We start from the raw sequence: 22,230 nt of genomic DNA on the forward strand, positions 1-22,230 counted from the left end.
TAAGAGCCTAGACAATATCATGTATAAAATCAAAAAGGGGAGGAACACAACATGTGTTTGAATACTTTAGCAGTTGTAATTATGTCACTGAGGTGCCTTCATGCAACATCATCATTAACTGGGGTAGAGAGGAAATTGTTAATTTTCATCATGCTGCCTCAGAAATTAATTCGCTTTTCTAGAGAAACTTTTGGCGGACTGGTATATTTTGTCAAGAGATGAAGAAGGGAAACACTCATCTACAATCAAGAACTCTTAACTCTAACCCCTTGGCTATAATTGTTTTGTTGGCTCACCCTATCAAGAAACGTTTGGTAGAAGAGTTTCACATAACTTTCCAATGATGTCTCATAAACTGATTGGCAATAATTAGTCAGTCTGGTCTTCCCACTTTAATATACCGGATTAGATCTCATTTGCAATCTTCTATCTACCCTGCCAAGCAGAAGGTTTGGTGCGTTACTTTTTCCGATTCGTGCTCTTTGTTACGGCATAAAACTTCACACAACTTTTGCTATAAGTCACCTGGATTCTCTGCCAAGAAGAGAGCATGGCCTGCATGCAGAAGCATACCCAGCTATGGCCTAACACAGGGCTCTCCAACCTTAGCAACTTTAAGCCTGGAGGACTTCAACTCCCAGAATTCCCCAGCCAGCACAGCTGGCTGGGAATTCTGGGAGTTGAAGTCCTCCAGGCTTAAAGTTGCTAAGGTTGGAGACCCTGGCCTAACACACCTCAAATGTCTCCTGGTACTTATCCCTTAAAAAACCCGCAAAACCCGCCGGGACTCAGGCCTTCTATATTACGGGATGCCCGAGGCCTTCCTTGCCCTTGCGGCCGGGCTTTCCCTTCGCCCCGCTGGGAGCGCCAACTCCAGCCGGACTTGCCCGGGAACACCGCCCTGCTTTTCCCCGGTCGGGCAGCCGCCTTCTCTCGGGGTCCCAGCCCGCGAGAAGGCAGCCGAGCGCGCCGCGGGCTTCTCCCTTCAACCCCGAGCTGCGAGTCTTCCCCTTCCCCAGGCCAGGCTTGAGGAGACGCGCCCGGGGGAGGCGAGGGGCGCCAAGCAGAGGCCAAGGCCTCGTCCTCCTCCGACGGCCGCCAGAGGCGCCTCCGGGGGCCTTTTCCGGCCCTGCAGGGCCTCGCCCCCGCCGCCGCCCCCGTCGGCAAGCAGCGGCCGAGGCGGATACGGGACCCGCAAGGGCGCCTGCCCTCTGCGCATGCGTCCTCGGCCCTCACCCGGCTCCACGAGATCACGTCGTCGCTCCCGGGGTCCTCGACCAGGGTCCAAAGCTTGGCCAGGAAGCCGGGCACGGAGGAGGAGGAAGAGGAGGAGGAGGCGCCGGGCGAAGCCGGGCCCGCGCCCACCAGCGCCGCCGCCACCGCCACCGCTTTCTTCATGCCCGACCCGCGATGCCGGAAGGGCGTCAAAAGACGGCGCGACGGGAGGGGGAAAGAAAGACAGGTCCCGGCTCGCCCTTTCATTGGCGGTCCCCCCAGCTGAGCCCGCCTCCTCGCAGGGCGGGCGCCTGATTGGCCGCGGTTCTCTGGAAACTGGGGGGTGGGGGGGGTGGAGGTGTGCTCGCGCGCCTGCCGTAAGACTCCGAAAAGAGGCGCGGGAGAATTCGGTCGGCGTCGGTGCGGTCCGGCTTCTGCGCGCGGCTCCCCCGTCTTGCTTTTCGGGCGGGTGAGTCTGGCTCGGCCCTTGAAGCCGCTTGGCTGCGGGATCCGGGCGGCTGGAAGCAGACGCGCCGCCGGCTGCAGAGGCTTTGGAAAGGAGTTTGGCCCCGCTGCTTGCTCTCCGGGCTTTCGCGACGAGAAGCGGCCCCTCGAAGAAAGCCCCGCCGCGGATTGCTCCCTCTTGAAGGCTGGCGGGGGCTTGGTAAGACCCCCTCACTTAGGATCCTGCAGCCAGTCCCGGTCCCCCCGTCCGTCCCCCCAGTACAAAAAGAGGCTGAGAGGCTTGGAAAGAGCGCCTAGAAGAGCAGCAACGGGGGGGGGGCGGGGTGCTCTGCCGGCTGAAACGCCTGAACGCGCCCGGGTTGCAGGAGCGAGGAAAAGAGGGAGTGGGGGGGTTGCGGCATGATGGCTCTCTGCTGGTCCTTGAGGGGCTGCCGCGAAGAAGCGGGGGGGCGGGGGTTCCGCCTCTTCTCCAAGGCGCCAAAAGGTAAGATGAGACTCGGTGGATGGAAACGAATCCAGGAGAGAAGCGGAACTTAAGGGAAGCGTTTCCCGACGGCGGGGACGCTGCTTCATCAATAGACCAGCTGCCTCCGAAGTTGGTGGCTGATTCGTCTCCGGAGGTTTCCAAGAAGAGACTTGACCGGCCCTGGGCTCCGAAATGCTCTTAAGGAAGGTCTCCTGCTTTTGAGCAATGGGGTTGGACTAGAGGACCTCAAAGGTCCCTTCCAGCTCTGTTGTTCTGGAAGCCCACCGGAGACTGTGCCTCGAGCGAGGGCCCGGAGCAGCCCTCCTGGGCGGTCGCAGTCTTCTCCTCGCCCAGAAAGGGACGCCCAAGAGCCCGTCTCCCGGCTGGTTCTTGGATTCAGCCCGGTCCAGCGGCTGCTTCTTGGATTCAGCCCGGTCCAGAGTCCTAACTCCTCTTATGGTTAGGAGCCGCCCGGCGGCTTTGCCTCCCAGCCTCGCCGGTTGAGCCGCCGCCGCCGCCGCTTCGGCCACTTGTAAGAGCCTTGAAACGGGGCAGAGCCTGCCTTGCAAAAGCGAAGCAGCGCGCGGCTTCTCGGACCCAAACTGGGGAGCATCGTCCTCGGAGCGCAGCTTGCTTCCTCCTCCTCCTCCTTTGAAGCGGAGCAGCCGGGAAAGACGCGGACGAGCAGGGCCGAGGGGTGGGGGCGGTTTAAAGTTCTCCCGGGTATCTGTTGCCTTTGCCGGGAGGCCCCAGGTCCGAATTTCAGCCTGGCCACCGGAGGAAAACTTTCCTTAGACGAGCTGGTTGCTGCTGCTGCTGCTGCTGCAGGTACCACTCCGGCCGATTCCCCCCGTCTTTGTGGCGGAATGTCGAGAGCGAGCCAGTATTTCTCAGCTTCGGCCGCTGAATTCCCGGCGCAGCATGCTGGGACACGAAGTCCTCCGCTTTGGATGACCTCCGTAAAGGTCACGGAACTGGGATTTGGAGCCGAGGTTTCCCCTCCCCTGGCCCCAAGGCTCCGGTCAGGGCAGGAAGCTTTTGCCGGCTGTTTCTGACCTGACCGAGGCGGCTGCATGGAAAGGTCAAAAATGTCAAGCTGGCGCCTCAACGGGCAGGAATCAAAACTGCCGATTTGGTTTTTACTCCCGGTGTTGCAACACGCCTCAAATCCAAGCGTAGCTTTGCCTGCAACAATTGTGGCTGCCTTCTTGACTTGCTTTGACTCTTATCCTGCAGACCGAAGTCCTAAGATAAGGGTTGGAGGCACCGGCGCCCAGCTAACCCCAGCAAAGCCCAACTAGCCCACCTGGGAATGGCTCACCCGAAGCTCTCTCAAAATGCTTAGTACTGCATGCTTAGTACTGTGATGCTTTCCCCCCCCCCTTCATGTGGCACCCACAGCTCCAAATCCCAAGGAGCGGATCCTTCCAAGGCACAAAAGTCAAGTCATTTTCTCTGTGTTAAGGAGCGGATGACTAAGACCTGTTGAGTGTTTGTTCCTTGCATTCTTTATCAAGTTGATTAGTAATCTGCAAATTCTAAGGCAAATATTAGATTCCATCTATGGGAGAGCAAGGAGTATAAAGTTCAGGAAAGTCCCGTTCACTTTGCCCTATTTGAGAATGCAAATAACAATGAATGGATCCATTTCCTGAGATCCCCACTGAAGGCTCCTTTCTTTAGTCTTGCCGTATAAGACCCCCCACAACTGAGCCTGACTTAGAAACCGCATTATTTATGGGCATTGCTTGAAGGAGGGATGAATCACGTCCTCTGTATTTTTCTTATTCTTCCTCAAGTAAGTTGAACTGAGAACCAGCAGCTGAAATGAAAAAAGTTATCTTTGAAGGTGCATTTTTATATTCGAAGACCTGCAATCCCCAAACGTTCACTTTCCCAAGGAAGATGCTAAAATTATATAATTTCATATTCTTGGTGAGAACTGAGAACTCGTTTAGAAAAAACTGGTTTTTTTTTAAAATGGTTCGTTTGTATATTGAAAGGTCAATCCCAAATATTTGCCTCTCTTAAGGAATATGCCAAAATTATATAATGTATAACATTATATAATTATATAATTACATTATATAATTATAACATTATATAATGTTAAGTTCAATCAAAGCTAAACAAAATAGAAAGTAAAGTTTCTATTTACATTTATGATAAACATATATACTTTATGACTGCTTCCATTTTACTTTCCTTCGTTGTTCTTATTGAGTGCCTCGGAAAATGTTATACAAAACTGTTTTTCTCCATTTCTTCCAGACGTCAGCAATTTCCTATCTTAAAAGGCTTGTTCTCTTGACCAAAAGCAGCACCAGTAACTGGGTCAGCCAAAATGAAAACTCTCTCGATGTGGCCCTTCTATTTGGATTGCAAAAGAGGTGGAAGATGAAACTTAGAATAATAGGGTTGGAAGGGACCCCGGAGGTCTTCTCCTAGTCCAGCCCCCCCTTCTGTATCCTTTCAGACAAATGGCTGCCGAGTCTCTTCTTAAGAACCTCCAGTGAAGGAGCACCCACAATTTCTGGAGGCAAGTTATTCCACTGATTAATTGTTCTCACGGTCAGGAAATTTCTCCTTTGTTCTAGATTGGATCTCTCTTTCACAAACTTCTACCCATTACTGTTCGTACTGCCCTCTGGGGCTTTGGAGAATAAGTTGGCCCCTTCTACTCTATGACTGCCCTTCAAATATTGGAAGATGGCTACCATGTCATACTAGTCCTTCTCTTACATGCCTAGCATTCTCCATCATTTAGCCTCCAGATCCCATGCCATCTTTGTTCCTCTTCTCTGCACTCTTCCTAGGATCTCAACATCTACCCTGTTTCTCCAACAATACGGCCTCCCCCAATAGGACGTCCCAGCATGTTTTATAGGCATGAAATGAAATTAAGCCCCTCCCCCCAAATTAAGGCCTATATTAAAACATGCGAAATGGGGGGGGAAATGGCGGGGGGGGGGGGCTTGCTGTTAGGAAGTACTTTTGTTGCACACCCGGATATGGTGCTACCTGCGTTGACCCTGATACAAAGTGCCCCACCAACGCCGAGGTGAACATCCAAGCCGTCGCCGCCCGCCCTAAGATGCAAGGGGGGGGAATTGAGTCACCCCCGAAAAGACAGCCTAGCCGTCAAAAAACAATAAGACCTGGCCTTATTATATGAGAAACACGGTAGTTTCTATCTTTGCAGAAATGATCCTGTTTCTCAAAAGACCTTTAGTAGAAAATCAGTCATACGAATCACATAGGCTGTTGCTCTTTGGGGCTTTGGCAGTAAATCGGGGCCGCCTGGTCTATTTGACCCAGATCAGCTCCAGAGTGCCTGCGAAAATCCTGAAGCCAGCACAGAGGCTGCCTTTCTTCTTTAAATTAAGACTACATGAACATCTTAACATTTAAAATGAAAAAAAAAAATCAATGGATCCTTTTGCTGCTCGGCAAATACATTATAGAAATATCTTTGCATGGCGAATATGTTTTCTAAACCTGTTGGGGACTGTAGGAGTGTCCTGTCTATGGAGAGCATCTGTGCTCGCTCCTTCGATCAGTACAGCAAATAAGTTTAGAAAAATAACTAGGAAGTATTGAGAATTTCTTCCCATTCTACATGCCAGGTGTTCTATAGGTGTGCAAAGAAATGGAGTTAATTGGAGTAACTGCCAGAATCCTGACAGATTAAGCCTCTGTTTCTTGACAACTTTGAGAGGTGTGGACTTCAACTCCCAGAATTCCACAGCCAGCATGGAAGTTGAAGTCTACACCTGCTAAGGTTGAGAAACATGACATTATCTCTCAAGAAAGAGTGTCCTGTTCCGCAATCAAATCTTCAAAAAAGTTTCTGCTGGACCCAGAGATCCTGAGGCAATTTAGAAACCGATCCTGCCAAAGGCTCATTCCTAACCAGAGTCAACCTGTGCACTGATCACCGGTTGCTTGCGAGCTTTCCAAAAAGCTATAGAAGGATCACATGATCTGACCTGTACTAATCTTTCCCCTAAAATAAAGGTCCAGAAATGACCTTTGAGAATCATTTCTCTGATTCAGGAAAATAGAGGGAAAAAATGCACACCCAGTTCGATTCATACAGCAGAAAAATCTTGATGTGTCATTGGATACACACGCAAGGAAGTTCTTCTACTTTTTTCAGTTTTAAATGAATGCTTAAAACATACGAATAGTGCTAATTAAGAGTACTCCTATACAGGTAAGAAAGTACACACCTGTTGTTAAAAACAGATTTATTTCTGTAAATCAATTTTGAAACGTCTTTCTATTCTAAGCATGAGAAGAGAGGCATCTGTTTCCATATGATTTATATTTAACAATACATTGAGCTAGTTCTATATTAACATGGTATGGGTCTTCTTATTTCTTTAGCTTTTATCTGTGTTATAATTTTTATTGTACTATCACTGCTGAATTTAATAGCAAGAGCACTTAGACTTGCATACCACTTTACAGCCCGCTCTACGTGGTTTTAGAGAGTCAGTCTCTTGCCCCCAACAATCTACGTCCTCATTTTACTGACCTCGGAAGGATGGAAAGTTGAGACAATCTTGAGCCAGTAAGACTCGAACTGCCAAACTGCGAGCAGCTGGCAGTGAGCAGAAATAGCCTGCAGCACTGCATGCTAACAACTGCACCACCATGGCTCATAATCCTTTGGGGTGTTGTGTTTTACCAAATTCAGAGTGCCGAAGAGCCTCTTGAAAGTATCAGGTTTAGTCTCTCTATCTTAGTCATTTCCGCCTTTTTTTATCACAAAGCTAAGTTTTATTGCTATAATATCCCCTGACTCCTCCCATCATAAATTAGCCTGCCATCTGAGTGAAACTACGCCAAGGTTGTCCTTGTTATTTAAATTAAAAATGAAAGAGATGCAAGGCAAATAAACGCGTGCACCCTGCTTAGTCCATTCCCGGAAATTCCTTGCAGAAAGGCCCACAGTCAGCCGCAGGTTTACGAGTGAGACTTTGCACCTCTGGTCTTCCTTCGTTCTCAGAAGATTTCATTGGGACTTCAGGTGCTGGAAGGAAATGCTTCTGGAGCACCTCTTCGCTCTTTCTCCTGGCTTCTGCTTCTAACCCTCTCTCTTCTTTGTCAAGGTAAGGGAACCGTCTTTTAACTTAATGGCAAACCCTTTGGGTTCACTAAAAGGAACGTTGTTACCAAGGCTGCAGTTCTAAATGCAAACGGACATGTCAATGGAATGGCAAACTCTCAAGAAAGGTTTTGGCTGCAAAGGGCCTCAACTGTCCCCTGAACCTTTCCAATTGTTTCCAATGAAAAGGGAGTTTTGGGGAAACCATGGTGCAGGTGGATTTCATCCGTTGGAATTTGTAAGCAGGAAACGTTTGAATTCGTTTTGTGATTTGTAGAGATCGCAACCGCAGGCTACTAAAAAGAAATGGAGACAAACTAGTGTTACAGTCAGCAGATCAACAAAGTCAAATGATTTGCAAACCTGCAAAAGAATTTCTCATAAAGACAATCCTCCCTAGACGAGGCTTATCTATTCAGTCAGACAGTGGAACGGAAATTGCCTTCAGAAGTGGTGGGTGCTCCATCCGTGGAAGCTTTTAAGACAAGACTGGACAACAAGACTGTGTCTGAAATGGTCTCCTGCTTGAGCAGTGGGTTGGACTGGAAGACCTCCAAGGTCCCTTCCAACCCTGCTATTCTATGTTGTCCTAGGTTTCTATCTCATCCCTTTTTTCAGATCCCAAGGCCTGGAGGAACTTTCAGCGTTTCGCTTCGATGTGCTCCTGCCAGCAAATATGGTTGCCTGTCCTTTGCCTGCATTTCCTTTCGCTGCTTCTTCTGTCGGACGGAGCTACCAGAGTCTACTATGTGGGGATCCGCAGTGGGGAGTGGAACTATGCTCCGCTGGGAAAGAATGCAATCACTGGACAAAGCATTGCAAATGACTCGTGAGTCCCAGTTTCTTCATCTCCACAAGCCAGCACAACCTGGGCACATCAAATCACTTCCGAATTGTGTACGCAAATGTACTGCAGGGTTTGTGCTGAAATGTGCTTCACGTATCACAACTTGTGAGGTGCGATGGCCGACCTATTAAGAAATGGGAGAATTTCCACGCTACAATATTTATAATGTACAAAATGTTTGTTGATTATCAGAGAAAAACGTTCAAAAGTTCTCCTCTCAGAGTTTCCCATTCCTGAAAGTAGCTATCACCTTTTCAGAGGGCAGATTCCACCCTCGCCAAGGGAAAACAATACAATTCAATTGAAATTTTGGAGGATTTTTAATTTTCACAATTTTCAGCCATTTCACACCCAGGATTTCAGGCAATATTCCTCATAATTTTCATGAGATTTGGGATATTTTGATGCATGCTTTAAGGATTTAATTTTGGGAACTCTAAATGGTATTTTAGAAGTCTCAAAGGCATATCTGTCAGCAAGTGGCTAATTCTTTGAGTCTACCACTGTAACATTTTGATTACTTAGTTTTACAGATAAGATTTGGAGCCAAATTTGCTGTGACACCATTGAATTTATGATGAGGCTGTTTTGTGCTTTCTATGGTGACATTTTCTTGACCGTTGTGCTTAGGTCAAAGCATCTGCCGTGTGTGTGTGTGTGTGTGTGTGTGTGTGTGTGTGTCTGGATTTGTTGGGAACAGGGAAACTTCCTCATTTAGTTCAGTTAACAACCCAATGGAAGCTTTAAGGGAATGGCTCCATTTCCTTTCCTTGGTACCATGATTGCAAGTTGACCTGAAGCTCCCATCAGCTGCTTCTTTTAAAGAATTTGGCTTTCAGTTACTTTAAAAAGAAAATCAGTTATTTCCCGTGAAGTTGGTTGGTAGTGGGGGCAGAATTGCAAAAGAAATGCTCCTCTGTACCTTATATGTGAAGGAGCTGGAGGGACAGTTGGAGAGGCCTCATGAGAAGGCCTGTACAACTGAGGTAAAGCTGCACTATAATATATTGATGAAGCTGGGTTATATTCTTTATACGCCTATCATTTTATTAAAGGTTTTTTTAAAAAGATTAAAAACTAGTAGAAACTAATATAAGGGGGGAAGAAATAAATCCAAGAGAAAGCTAAAAAGAGGCAGGGAAGGAAAAGAAAATAGAATGATCTTCTTTACAGCAATTCTAAGTACAATTATAAATTAATCTCTTGTTCTGTGATGATAGCATAGCTCGCTTCTCTCTATAATCTATTATGTCTATTCATTCAAACCATACATCATAAGTTCAGTTTTTCTGTTTCACACAAAATGTCTGCAAGGGGTTTCCATTCAGCAATAAACACAGATATTGCCTTTTCTCTGATCAAATAAGCCATTTTGGCCATCATCAACAAGTACCTTCATCTTCACCATCCATCCCTCCATCATGGGTGGTGCTGAATTTTTCCATTTTTGTGCATATAGAAATCTCACTGTGTAAAAACAAACTTCCATGACTTTTGTCCAGCTATTTATCCATCAACCTCAAAAGAAAAAAACGTGTGGTCTTAATTGAATATTGACCTTTAAAATTCTCTGGGGGTGGACTTACATTCAAACTATTCAGCCCCAAATGCTCAACGATGGCTATGGTTTGAAATCTTACTGATTGTTGGGAGATTCCTGCTTCACTGCAGATAGAAACTTAAAGTCCACCCCTTGCTAACCTGGACTTAGATCTCTAGCTGGGGAGATTGATAAAATGCCTAATGGTAGGTGAGGTTGTATAGTTCTGCGCTACAGCAGAACAGCCTTTCTACCAGTATTTCCAGCTGTTGGAGCCGGAAGTGACTAAGCAGGGATCAGACCTCTGTGTTCTGTCGCTTGTGGATCATGGACAGTTCTTTGGGCTCTATCATGCTACTGGTGAACTGTAAATTTTCATGTGACATCAGGGAATAATGATCCCGTAAACAGAGAACAAACATTCAAATTGTATTTAATTCTCTTATTTTAAATGAACTGATCATGTCCAAGTCATGGTTAGTTTTTGTTATGGTCTTATCAGTCCACATCTTACCCCAGCTCACCTACTCTCTAGAATGTTGCTAGGGTAGCATTTAAGTCAAAGAGTTTGGTGGGCCTTGGTTTGAAAAGTGTTTTCTAATTCTCTGGAACAACTGGTGAGGCTTTCAGTCAAATTAAGCCACTAGCCATAAGATATACCCAGGGGTGGGATCCGACAGGGTTAACTACCAGTTCGGTGATTTACAATGTGCTTCCCTGCACACTGTGCGTGCGTGTAAATCTTCGTCAGCTTGCTGCCTGGACAGCAGAGCAGCGCTTGTGTGCAAGGAAGCAGTGTTTGACAAAGCACTTTTTTCCTGCTTTTTCAACCGCAGCTGTGCCTCGCACGGCAGCTGAGGTTGAAAAAGCAGGAAATAAAGGTCAGGTAAGAGCCTGGGTGGGCAGGTGGGCCAAAACAGCAGCAGACATAGAACCGGTTCTATGTCTGCTGCTCTTCAGAGCTACCGGTTCTACAGAGCCGGACAGAACTGGTAGAATCCCACTCCTGGATATACTCTACTAAGTGCCTGAGCTGAAGGATAGGGAGGCTGGATTTTAGATAGCTGGGATTTTGTAGCCAAAACAAAATACTTTTGCTTGGGAACCAAGGACATTTTCACATCTGGTCAGAGGAAGACGGAGTGATGTCACCAGGCAACCTGACAGAATCGTGATTGGACCATGTGACTGTTTTGAGAAAGTGACAAACTTTTACTTTTTAATTAGGTGAAAAATGCGGGAACCTTCCGAGTCAGTTTTCACCAGATCTGTGCCAATATGATACACCCAACAAAGCTATTCTTTGAGTAATCTGCCTGCCTCGGAGTTTTACTTGATATGGGTCTGTTACCTGGGACCCTGACAGGCCTTTTTGATCATCCCGATGGCTGAGCCAGCACATTTTTATCTAGGGACAAGTCCTGCTAGGTTCAGTTTCCCATGATGACAGATGAAATTAAATTCTCTAGAAGTTCTCCAGGTGGGCACAAGATCTCTCTACCTACCCACTCCATCCTTCCTCTCGTTCCTGCTTTATTTTTGTGTAGAGAAATCCTGTATCTACTGTAGAACCCAAGTCTCTCTTTTTGGTCATTCATTAGTGATGACCTTATAGAGGAACTTGGGTTCTAGAAACAGGTTTGACATCGTTATCGATTGACCCATCCTTGATGAATCTATCTGAACCCCCTCCGGTTCCCTCCAAACTCCAAATCCAAGCACCTCCATACCATGTAGCAATAAGTTATGTAAACCAGCTACACTCGGAGTGAAGAAACACTTTGCTTGTCTCTCCCGCCATCCCATTTGTTTGGACGACTGAGTGTTAGACTTCTAGCTAAAGGGCAACAGTGATTCTCAAGGGACCATATTGGAAAGCATTTTCACATGTGCTAATCAGTGTTGTCTTTTGAGTTCTATATGCCAGCCAGGTTCATCAAATTTTGCATCAGAGGGAATATTCCATGGTATATTGCTTTCAGTCTTTATGCCTTCATTAAAAGGAACCAGCCATCACACAAATAGCATAAGAAACTTTCAGAGGGACTTTTAGCATCCAACCAGAGATTAAACACTGGAGTGAGTTTAGGTGGAAATCGCTACCAATGTTGTCTCAACTTTTGTCTTGTCTTTTCTAGTGTAGCTTCCAGTTTCCTCCAACCTGCCAAGGACAGGATAGGTGGGATTTACAGGAAATCGATGTACAAGCAATACTCTGATTCTACATACACATTAGAGATATCCAAGCCTGCCTGGCTGGGATTCCTTGGGCCCGTCATACGAGGTGAAGTGGGAGACACCATTATTGTGCACCTGAAAAATTTTGCCAGCCGCCCATTCACCATTCACCCCCATGGTGTCTTCTACACAAAGGATTCAGAAGGTAAATAACCTTTGCAAGCTTTCAGGTGTTCATAGGAGAGAAAACTTGCAAGTGACAGATGACCGAAAAACTCAAGCCACCCTGGTGAAGAGAGAGAGCACTTGGCAATATCCAGCAAGGACCCCTGGAAATTTGGGGGAAAGTTTGTCAGAAAGCATCAGATGGGGTAACCCCATTCAGAACAGAACAGCTGAAGACTCCAGATCAGTCTTTTGTACAGGTATTTCTAGGACCCCAACTTCCAGAAAGTCCAGTCACCAACTGGGAACATTGGGTGGCAAACTGAGTATGTTTGAAGGATGTTACGTTGGCAAAGGGGAAACTCAAAAAAGGCAAATGACAAATTTACTGTGCTTGGGTCTTGTGCAGACTATCCTACAGTTAATAGTATAAAGTAATATGCCGCAAGGGATGGAGGAATTGACCATTAGATTTCTTGTGACACTCATCTTTGACTGAAGAGCGTCGTTGATCCTTTCTTCTAGGGGCCTTGTATCCTGATAGGTCCTCTGGAGATCATAAGGCAGATGATGCTGTCCCACCAGGAGGAAACCATACTTACACGTGGACGGTTCCTGAGGCCCATGGCCCAACTGCTGATGATCCAGCCTGTTTAACGTGGATCTATCATTCCCATGTTAACGCACCAAAAGATATTGCCAGCGGCTTAGTTGGGCCTTTGCTTATATGTAAACAAGGTAAATTCACTCTGAAAAATGGGATTGGTTTTGTCCGTTCTTTTTGAAATGACCTTACAGAGCTACAAACTTTTTGGAGCGTTCCAGGGTTCAGACTTAATTTAAGCAAATTCTTATTTCACAGTGGCCCACCTAATTTTGGCCGGACAACACTTAATATCCAAGGCACCAATGGGCAGAGTCATGATGTTAAAGAAATAAGCTTATGTTTTGTACTTTGTAGACATCATTGCCTGATTTTTTTTTCTTGAGACTTAATGGGGAATTGTTCTTGGTTTAACAATGTTAAATGAAATTTGGGGCGGAATGGGACAACTCGGTGTGGCCAGCTTCCTACTGCCAAGTTACCTCTGCCAAGTCATCACAGGACAGCTCAACGCGGCCAATTTGCCCTAAGTACAGCTTTCTGTGGGCGGTCGGAAGGAGAGCTGGGCAGAGCACAGAGTGGTGGAGGTTTTCCATTTTCACACCTGCTGCCCACCTCACCAACCAGCATCATTGCCAAATGGCACGAACGCCAAACAGCCCGGAGCTCAGGGTGGAACCAGGATGGCAGGCCACATGAAAATGAGGAGCCCACAGCCACAACCGCCATTCTGCACTCTGCACACCCCTCACCCACCTGCCCAGCTCTTCTTCCAGGTGCCCACGGCAAGTTGTACCCGCAGCAAATTCGCCATGTTGAGTTATCCTGCAGTGAGTTGGCAGAGGCAGCTTGGCAGTGGTGAGCTGGCCGCACTGAGGTGACTGCCCCAAGTTGTCCAGACCCAATTTAGAGCCTCTATTCCCAAAATTCAATTATCTTCAGTTTAAGGTACGTCTGCTCAACAAAGATGTCAATTAAACTGATGCTGCTCTGCCTTTCTGGTCTGGCCTCAGATGGTCGTATTGCTCCAGGTTTTTAAAAAGTTTAGAAATATTTTTCATAATATTGTAGTGTTTAAATTGTAAACAACTTGCTTGTTTTTAGTGAGGTGTATGGCACTTTGCAATTCCATGGAATGATATAGCGAGATAGAAATAAATGCAGACCTTGATTTACAGGTCATGGGAGTTTCATACAGTATAAACAATTCTGTGCCTTAGTGTGATGTGTGGACATAGAGGATGTGGCTCCACAGGATGTGGTTAAAAGATTCAAGATGGCAGCAACAACAGTATGATTGATAAGCCCTCCTTCCTCTCTCCCCATTTGTATGGGCATTGAATGCAGTGAGTCCCAGGTTGGAAGGTCATCCTGAAAGAGAAGTTGAAATGGGTGAAAACCTCATAAGTCTCACCCAGAGCTGACCCTGTTGGTGTCCTTCATTCACTCATGATTTTTCCTGGTCCAGGAACTCTGAAAATGCTACCTTCAAGACGCCATGATGTGGATCTTGATTTCTTCCTGATGTTTAGTGTGGTGGATGAGAATGAAAGTTGGCACCTGGATGAAAACATTGCTTCCTTCTGCACTGAGCCAGACTCGGTTGACAAGGAAGATGAAGAGTTCAGAGAAAGCAACAGAATGCATGGTGAGCACCTTCCTCTTTGCTTCCTTCTTCGGCTGGGGCTAGTGTTTTGCCTATGAATAAGAAGGTCCCCAAAGAAGCAGACAAAACATTCAGACTTTATTAAATACAGGGGAATTATTGTCCCTGGGAAAATGTCTTGTCTAGCATATATGGATATTTCAATGTATGTTACCCAAGTGTAAAGTGATTCTAAGAGGTTGATGAAAATACCAGTAAGTTTGTGAGAAGGAATCTATATGTTTGAAATTAATATTGCACTTTCTGATGCATTTTTTAGAGCAGTAGCCCTCCCCTGTTCATTAGTTTTTGATGAAAAGCACAGATACCCAGAATTTCACTATTAAAAGTTATAACTCCCATATGATGGTGGTGGCTTTAATTTTCCAAATGTTAAAGGATATAACTTCAATAAGTACTGAAATGAAACTGATACTGATAATAGCATTTAGCATTGTGTGCTTAACTAGAGAGTTATTATTTCGCTCTCTTGACTCAAGCCTTCAAATTCTTGGTTTTGTCTATACTGTACTTAAAATGTGATTATTTTTTCAGCACTGAAGGCAGCAAGTCAAAACATAACATTGATTGCAGTTGTCTTGGGAAAATATGTTTAATTCTTCCTCTTTTTAGATGGCTGGAAATGCTTTTGCATGTGTGTGTGGAAAACAAGGATCAAATGGGATTTTTGCGGTTGTTCAGATATCAATAAACATATAAAATATTTGAAAATTTACAAAAAAGTAATAAAAGAGCCAAATGGGAAAAATAAACATTTAAATGATTCATATGTTCATTCGTTGGCTTTGTTGCAGTTTTTGAAACTCTGGAGAGCCTGTGTGAATTTAGAGGAGGTCTTCATAGAAACAAAGTTCACAATATATTACTATCATAAGTATTAAAATGTCATAAAAATAAAACTTAAATAACATGTTATATATTTAGAAGAGAGAATTAAAATATTTTTCACTGGCTTTAGTTTTTAAGGAATATACAGTATATTTAATAAACCCACTTAACAAAAAATATCCAGAAAGTGTATTAGTTGGCCATCGTCTTCCCTTGGTCCCAGATGTCAAAGAACTGTACAATATGGGCATGTCAACTAGCAATTCTTCATTACTAAAATAGTATTGTAGTGAATTGATTTCTTGAAGGAGTTAAGCGTAAAAATGTTAAAGTGATATTAAATATTCTGTAAACATTTGGGAATTCTCAGTTTATGAAGACCTTTGGAAAACATTGTGCCCATACAAAGAAGATGGTCATGTATTTCTAAAGAGAAGTTTGTACTTCAGACTCTAAAAGTTGGCTTTTACACCCAGTCATCTCTTCTCTGGCTTTTTCTCAAGGGACAGGCAAGTTCAGACAAGAGGAAGCCATGCGGTCCAATTCATTACTGAAAAGGGAGTGGTATAATAGTATGTTAATACTTGAAGCTTTAGAATGGTAATGTGATGTTAAAATTTGAACAGTATACTTGTGTTTTATTTATTTATTTGTTTTTGGCTGTTTTTTTTTTTCTCCTTTGTTTCTTGGGGTTTTTTTGGTGTGTTTTTTAAACTTTTCGATTGTTTTTAAGCACATAATTGTTTTTATAATAATCTATAGGTTACATATACTGTGTGTTTATTATTAAACAATTAAGAGGCATTGCCTTTTAGGAAAATGCAAGTACAATTCTTTTTTTCTTTTCTTTTTTAAGGAACGGACCCACAGCAGTCCCGTTCTGCCTTATTCAGGGGTGAACCCTGGGCGGAACCTTCCCCCACACTTCTACTTTTCTCTTTCTTTCTGCAGCCATTAATGGTTTCATCTTTGGGAACCTCCCTGAGGTCACAATGTGTGCCGGAGATCGGGTCTCGTGGCATCTCTTTGGGATGGGCAATGAGATTGATGTCCATACTGCCTTCTTCCATGGACAGACACTGATCAGTCGAGGACACCGGTCCGATGTGGCCTCCCTTTTCCCAGCAACCTTCGTGGCAGCTGAAATGGTCCCTCACAACATTGGGAAATGGCTGTTGACCTGCGAGGTTTCTGACCATTTGCAAGGTGAGCCCCCAAGCCCTTGGAAGTCACCCACCACCAAGGAGAACCAAGCTCTTCTCCACTTGGCCTGAGCATGGAGTAGAAGTCCTTGAGAAGAGGAGGGAGAGCTGAACCCAAAACTTTCCTCTTTCGGAGCTCTCACAGTTGTCTGTGAGATATGGTCAAAAAAGTCAAGATGTTAGCTGTGACGGTGCAGTGAAAGAAGCTGTTCTTTTCATGTGTGAATTCTATCAGGCCATCATCATCAGTTGCCATCTCAACTTTTTGATCATATTTTGAGGACATCTTGAGATCGTTGAGGAAGTACTTTATAATGAAAGATGAAAGAGGATAGTCCTTTTGTTTTGGCTGAAAACAATCAGATGCCACAGTTGTTGCAGAAATGTACAGTATCACACTGAATATTTTCTAGATCTAAAACATTTTCTAGTTTTTCTAGATCTAACGCTTTTAGAAAAGGTCCCTCTTCCCAAAGACGAGGGAAAAAAACTAAAAATGACTGTGTCAGGATTCTGGCAGTTACCCCAATTAAATCATGAGTCTTAGAAGAATGTCTGGAATGATGGTATTGAATGCTGAACTGAGGTCTGCAAAGAGGACCCTTGCGTAGATATTTGGAGATAAAAGGTGTTGAAGGATCTAATGCAGAGCCATATTAACAGCATCATCTGTTTGCTCAGTATGCAAACTGCATGGGATCTAACAGTAGATCCATGATGGTTTTCAGGTGGGACAGCACAAACCTTTCAAAGATTTTCATAACTACAGATGTTAGAGCAACTGGTCTGTAGTCATTCAGTTCCCTGATGGAGTGCTTCTTTGGCACTGTGATGATAGCAGAGCATTTGAAGCAGGAAGGAACATAGCACATCTCTAGGGATCTATTGAAGATTCAGATGAAGATGGGGGCCAATTGGTCAGCACAGACTTTTAAGCAAGGACTTATCTTGTCTGGCCCTGGTGCTTTTCCTGGTTTCTGTCTGTGAAATAGATGTTGCACTTCTTTTTCTGTGATCACCAGAGATTGTGAACCCAATGGGTTGGGGCCAGTTGTAGGAGGCTTGGCTGTTGTTGGTGTGTTTGAGATGGGGGTTGTGGACAGGGGTGGGATTCTACCAGTTTGCACCTATTTGCTAGAACCTGTTGTTAACATTCTAAGCAGTTTGGAGAACTGGTTGTTAGAAGAAATTACTGGCCTAATCCTGTAAGGAAGGCAGGAAGGAAACATTCTGGTGTTGCTTACAGAAACTGCCTCTCCATTAACCCTTACTACATTCTTGGCAGGACTAGACTTCCTGTCTCAGGAACTTCTCTGGAGTTTTTTTTCCCTCCTTTGCTGGTACTTTGCTTGTGTGGAGTGACCATTCAAAGTTACAATGGCACTGAAAAAAGTGATTTATGATCATTTTTCACACTTACGACTATTGCAGCATCCCCACAGTCATGAGAGGCCAGGAGAGGAGATGTGTGCCTCGATGTGAGTGATGTTGAGTTGGCCACGCCCAGCTAATAACATGGCCACCAAGCCACAACCACCAACCAAGCCACACCCACAGAATTGGTTGTTAAAAAATTTGAATCCCACCCCTGGTTGTGGAGATAGGTGGCTATAGTTTCCTTTCAAACCTGCAGTAAAACATATTCAGGTCATCTGCTAGCTGTTGATTTCCTTCTGCCTGGGAAGGAGGTTTGCTATAGCCAGTGATGTTTTTAAGAGCTTGCCACATGTTTGCTGGTTCATTTGGTGAGAACTGATTCCTTAACTTTTCAGAGTAGCTTCTTTTTGCTCTCTCCAGTTAATATGTTTCTGGCCTGATTGTATATCATTCTGTCACCTTTTCTGTAGGCTTCCTCTTTGGAACGACTGTGAATCAAGGTTTATTGTTACTATATATTTGCAGGTTCTTTGTTGGTACACATAAGTCTTCGCAGAAGCTAACATATGATGTTACAGTATCTGTGAGCTCATCTAGGTCTGCAGAGGTATCTTCAAAAACATTCCAATCAAGGCAAGCCTGGAGCTGCAACTTTGCCTCATCCCACCAAGTCCTCTCTGATTTAATTGTTGGTTTCATGGTTTTATGTTTTTGTCTGTAAGCAGGTACAAGGTGAATCATGCAGTGGTCAGAGTGTCTCACAGCTGTTTGTGGTATAGACCTATAAGCATCTTTTACTGTTGTGTAGCAGTGGTCTAAAGTATTTTTGCCTGTGGTGGGACAATTTACATGCTGGAAATATTTTGGGAGCTCTTTCCTTAAATTAGCTTGATTGAAATCCCCTAAAATGATGGGAAGGGAATCTGGGTGTTTGGCTTCAGCCTGCATGATTTGATTAGCAAGAGTTTGTAATGCCTTGTTTACACAGGCTTGTGGAGGAACATACACAGCTATTAGGGGAAATGAGGAAACTCATGTGGAGAATAAAATGGCTTGCAGTTGGTATGTAAAGATTCTAAATTTTCATCACAGAATTTAATATATATATACAGAAGCCTGATGATGGCAGATGAGATTCTGCCTAAACGTTGCTACAACTTTAAAAGCACAACTACAGTGACGTGGGAAAATACCCGAACAAAGCTGAATGCCATACATACATACATACATACATACATGTATATATATATAGTCGAACACAATACAGAAGCCTGATGATGGCAGATGAGATTCTGCCGAAACGTTGCTACAATTTTAAAAGCACAACTATAACAATGTGGGAAAATACTTGAACAAAGCTGAATACCATACATATAAATACCAGCGAAAACTTAAGAATATGAATATGTATGTATGTATGTATGTATGTATGTATGTATGTATGTATGGCATTCAGCTTTGTTCGGGTATTTTCCCACGTCATTGTAGTTGTGCTTTTAAAGTTGTAGCAGCGTTTCGGCATAATCTCAGTTGTACCCGCGAAAACTTTAGAAAACATACATACGTACATACATACATACATACATACATACATATATATATATTCATATTCTTAAGTTTTCACTGGTATTTATATGTATGGTATTCAGCTTTGTTCGGGTATTTTCCCACATCGTTATAGTTGTGCTTTTAAAATTGTAGCAACGTTTTGGCAGAATCTCATCTGCCATCATCAGGCTTCTGTATTGTGTTCGACTCACAACTATAATGACGTGGGAAAATACCTGAACAAAGCTGAATACCATATATACATACATACATATATACATACATATATACATACATACATACATATATATACCTCAAGTATGGCTGCAGGCATGGCTGGCTGGGAGTTGAATGAATGAATGAATGAATGAATTCTTTATTGGCCAAGTGTGATTAGACACCATTAGTGTCTTGGTGCATATGCTCTCAGTGTACATAAAAAGAAAAAAGGTACAACACTTAATGATAGTAATAGGGTACAAATAGGCAATCAAATCATACTAGAAAACAGTCAATATAAATCGTAAGGATACAAGCGACAAAGTATCCATGGAGCATTCTTTGTCCATGCTCTGTCTATGCTTTGTTATCTTACAGAGCATCCCTTGTAGCCTTGTGTGTTCGTTGCTCCTAGGCAGCCCCCTTCTCTGGCCCTGTTTATCTATGGAGCAGGAGAACTGTTTTGGGAACTGTTTTGTTGTTCTGTATCCAAGGATGTGCCAAGCTCTGAAGCAAGTAACGGAAGAGAGAAACCTGATAGCAAAGGATGCAATTCTTTTACAGAATTAATTCCAAACAAATAATTACTAACCCTAGCAAAATAGCACAAGCAATTCTTAACAGAAGCAAACAGCAAAGGTTAGATTTATTAATGTCACTATGTGCTAATTATCATACGATAGAACCATATCACCAATCAGCTAATTCAATTGATACAAATTCTTTTCCTGCATCTTCTGAACTGCTCTCTTTTCTTCCCCTCAAATTCTCCACAAATTGACCAAATGGAAATGGAGTCTCAGTCTCTCATGGTCTCTTCTTGGCTTCCACAGCGGGAATGGAGGCTCTTTATGAAGTAAAGCGTTGCTCCTATCAGGATTCAGGACCTGCCCTAAAAGGGAAACTCCGTCAATACTACATAGCAGCCAAAGAAGTGCGTTGGAATTATGGGCCTTCTGGATTAGACCCAAGTACAGGGAAAAGCCTGCATGAGCCAAACAGGTAAGTCTCTGTGATCCAAGGTTTTAAATGTGGTTTCCAAAGCTCACATGCTTCAGCCAGGTATGCATCTGTAGTGCTGTAAGGAGCATCATGGAAAAACTGGATTGTTCAATTGCTGACTGGACTTTTGTAAGAAAAGAATGGGCTGAGTTAACTAAATCACTACCTGAGTTGGGAGAATACGTGTGATGCAGATGCTTTTTCAATGAATGTTGAAACTGGCTTAACAATGATAACTTACCAGAAAGGGCAGGTGAGCTCAAGCGGGCTCCAAAGAGAGCGTTACCTAGCCCAGCCACTGTTAGAATCCCTGTTGACAGCCCCATCTGGAGAATTAGTTTTTGATGCATGTTGAGACTGTCACACAACGGTGTCTTCCGAACAGGTTTTGCACAGATTGAAAACTGCAGTGTTAATGTGGAGATACTCAGTCAACCAGGTCATGATTGCACCAAAGGTGCTTTTTCAAGAGGACACTAGACTCTGGCTGAGTGCTTAAAGACTGTTGGCTGGAGTCTTTACCAGGATCTTCAACAGGTCTTTATCCAGTCCACTTGTTTGAAGGCTTCCACCATTGTTCCACTGCCAAAGAAGTTCCCTATCAATAACGATTACAGGCCAGTGGCACTCACTCCTATCATTGTGAAATGTTTTGAGAAAGTGGTCTGCTGGCTTATCGTTTCTGGTCTTCCACATACATTTGATAAACACCAGTTTGCATACAGAAAAAAATAGATCTACAGAGGACACTATAGCCATCACTCTTCACACTGCTCTGACCTATCTAGAATGGGGGTGGGGGGGTGCTATGTGAGGATGCTTTTTGTGGATTTTAGTTCTGCGTTTAACACAATACATAGATTAGTGTCTAAACTCCTGGACCTTGGGCTTTCCGATTCAATCTGCCTTTGGATTATGGATTTCCTGTTTAGCTACTCGCAGCGGGTCAGATTAGATAATCATATCTCTTCAGCCCTTATTCTTAACACTGGCACATCACAGGGTTGCGTGTTGAGTCCCTTACTCTATACTCTTTATGTGCATGACTGCATTCCCACTCACGCTAGTAATGCTATTACTAAATTTGCAGATACTACAACAGTGCTGGGACTTATACCCATAGGGGATGAGTCTCTCTATCAAGATGAGGTGGACCCGTTGCTTTCGTGGTGTGGAGATAATAACTTGGTCCTCAACACCAATAAGACCAAGGAGCTTATAGTGGATTATAGAAGGAACAGATCAGACCTCCAGCCCTTGCTTATCAATGGAGACCGAGTGGAGCAAGTGGCCAGTTTTAAGTTTCTGGGTGTTACCCTAAAAGAGGACCTGACCTGGGGGGCTCACATTGCAGCCCTGGTCAAAAGGGCCCAACAGAGATTATACTACCTGAGACTTCTCAGAAAACAACAACTGAATGAAAAACTGCTGGTGACCTTCTATCGCTGCACCATAGAGAGTATCTTAACTCACTGCACACCTGTATGGTTTGCTAATTGCACGGTGGCAGATAGGACAGAACTCCACAGGGTGAACTTCATTTCCCAGAGGGCCATGGGTTGCCCTCTCCCCTCTTTGGAAGAGCTTTATAGCTCCTTATGCTGTCTTAAGAAAGTTCAAAACATTCTCACAGATCCATCTGGGCACCTTTTTTTTTTGAACTATTACCATCTCGCAGACGGTACAGGACAATAAAAACAAGGACAAATAGGCTGAAAAAACAGCTTCTATCCCAGGGCAGAAGCTCTTTTGAATTCTACTGTATAGTGCAATATTAATGCAATATCGGGTTTTC

General features: G+C 44.3%; 2 protein-coding genes across 10 annotated transcripts in view; one reads left to right on the forward strand and one right to left on the reverse strand.

The window, feature by feature from the left end:
• The window catches only part of LOC113437888 (heat shock factor protein 3-like), a 30,661-nt gene extending 29,249 nt beyond the window's left edge, over positions 1–1,412 (reverse strand). For both annotated transcript variants that reach the window (XM_026703085.2, XM_087940912.1), the window contains exon 1: positions 1,237–1,412. In XM_026703085.2, coding sequence (XP_026558870.1) covers positions 1,237–1,398 — 162 coding nt within the window. In that variant the 5' untranslated portion in view covers positions 1,399–1,412. The remainder of the gene's footprint in view (positions 1–1,236) is intronic.
• A 140-nt stretch (positions 1,413–1,552) lies between these two features.
• HEPH (hephaestin) overlaps positions 1,553–22,230 on the forward strand; it is a 42,924-nt gene continuing 22,246 nt past the window's right edge. For 2 of the 8 annotated variants that reach the window (XM_026703084.2, XM_087940907.1), the window contains exons 1-7: positions 1,553–1,684; positions 7,878–8,088; positions 11,785–12,029; positions 12,515–12,727; positions 14,062–14,241; positions 16,039–16,293; positions 20,267–20,435. In XM_026703084.2, coding sequence (XP_026558869.1) covers positions 7,916–8,088; positions 11,785–12,029; positions 12,515–12,727; positions 14,062–14,241; positions 16,039–16,293; positions 20,267–20,435 — 1,235 coding nt within the window. In that variant the 5' untranslated portion in view covers positions 1,553–1,684; positions 7,878–7,915. Of the gene's footprint in view, positions 1,880–4,460; positions 4,481–7,129; positions 7,264–7,877; positions 8,089–11,784; positions 12,030–12,514; positions 12,728–14,061; positions 14,242–16,038; positions 16,294–20,266; positions 20,436–22,230 lie in introns of those variants that run through there. The other 6 variants (XM_087940903.1, XM_087940905.1, XM_087940904.1 and 3 more) reach the window with 6 other exon arrangements.

Source organism: Pseudonaja textilis, chromosome 12 (genome assembly GCF_049901715.1).
Source record: "Pseudonaja textilis isolate UNSWEBS1 chromosome 12, rPseTex1.2, whole genome shotgun sequence".
In the NCBI taxonomy this organism is placed as follows: Eukaryota; Metazoa; Chordata; class Lepidosauria; order Squamata; family Elapidae; genus Pseudonaja; species Pseudonaja textilis.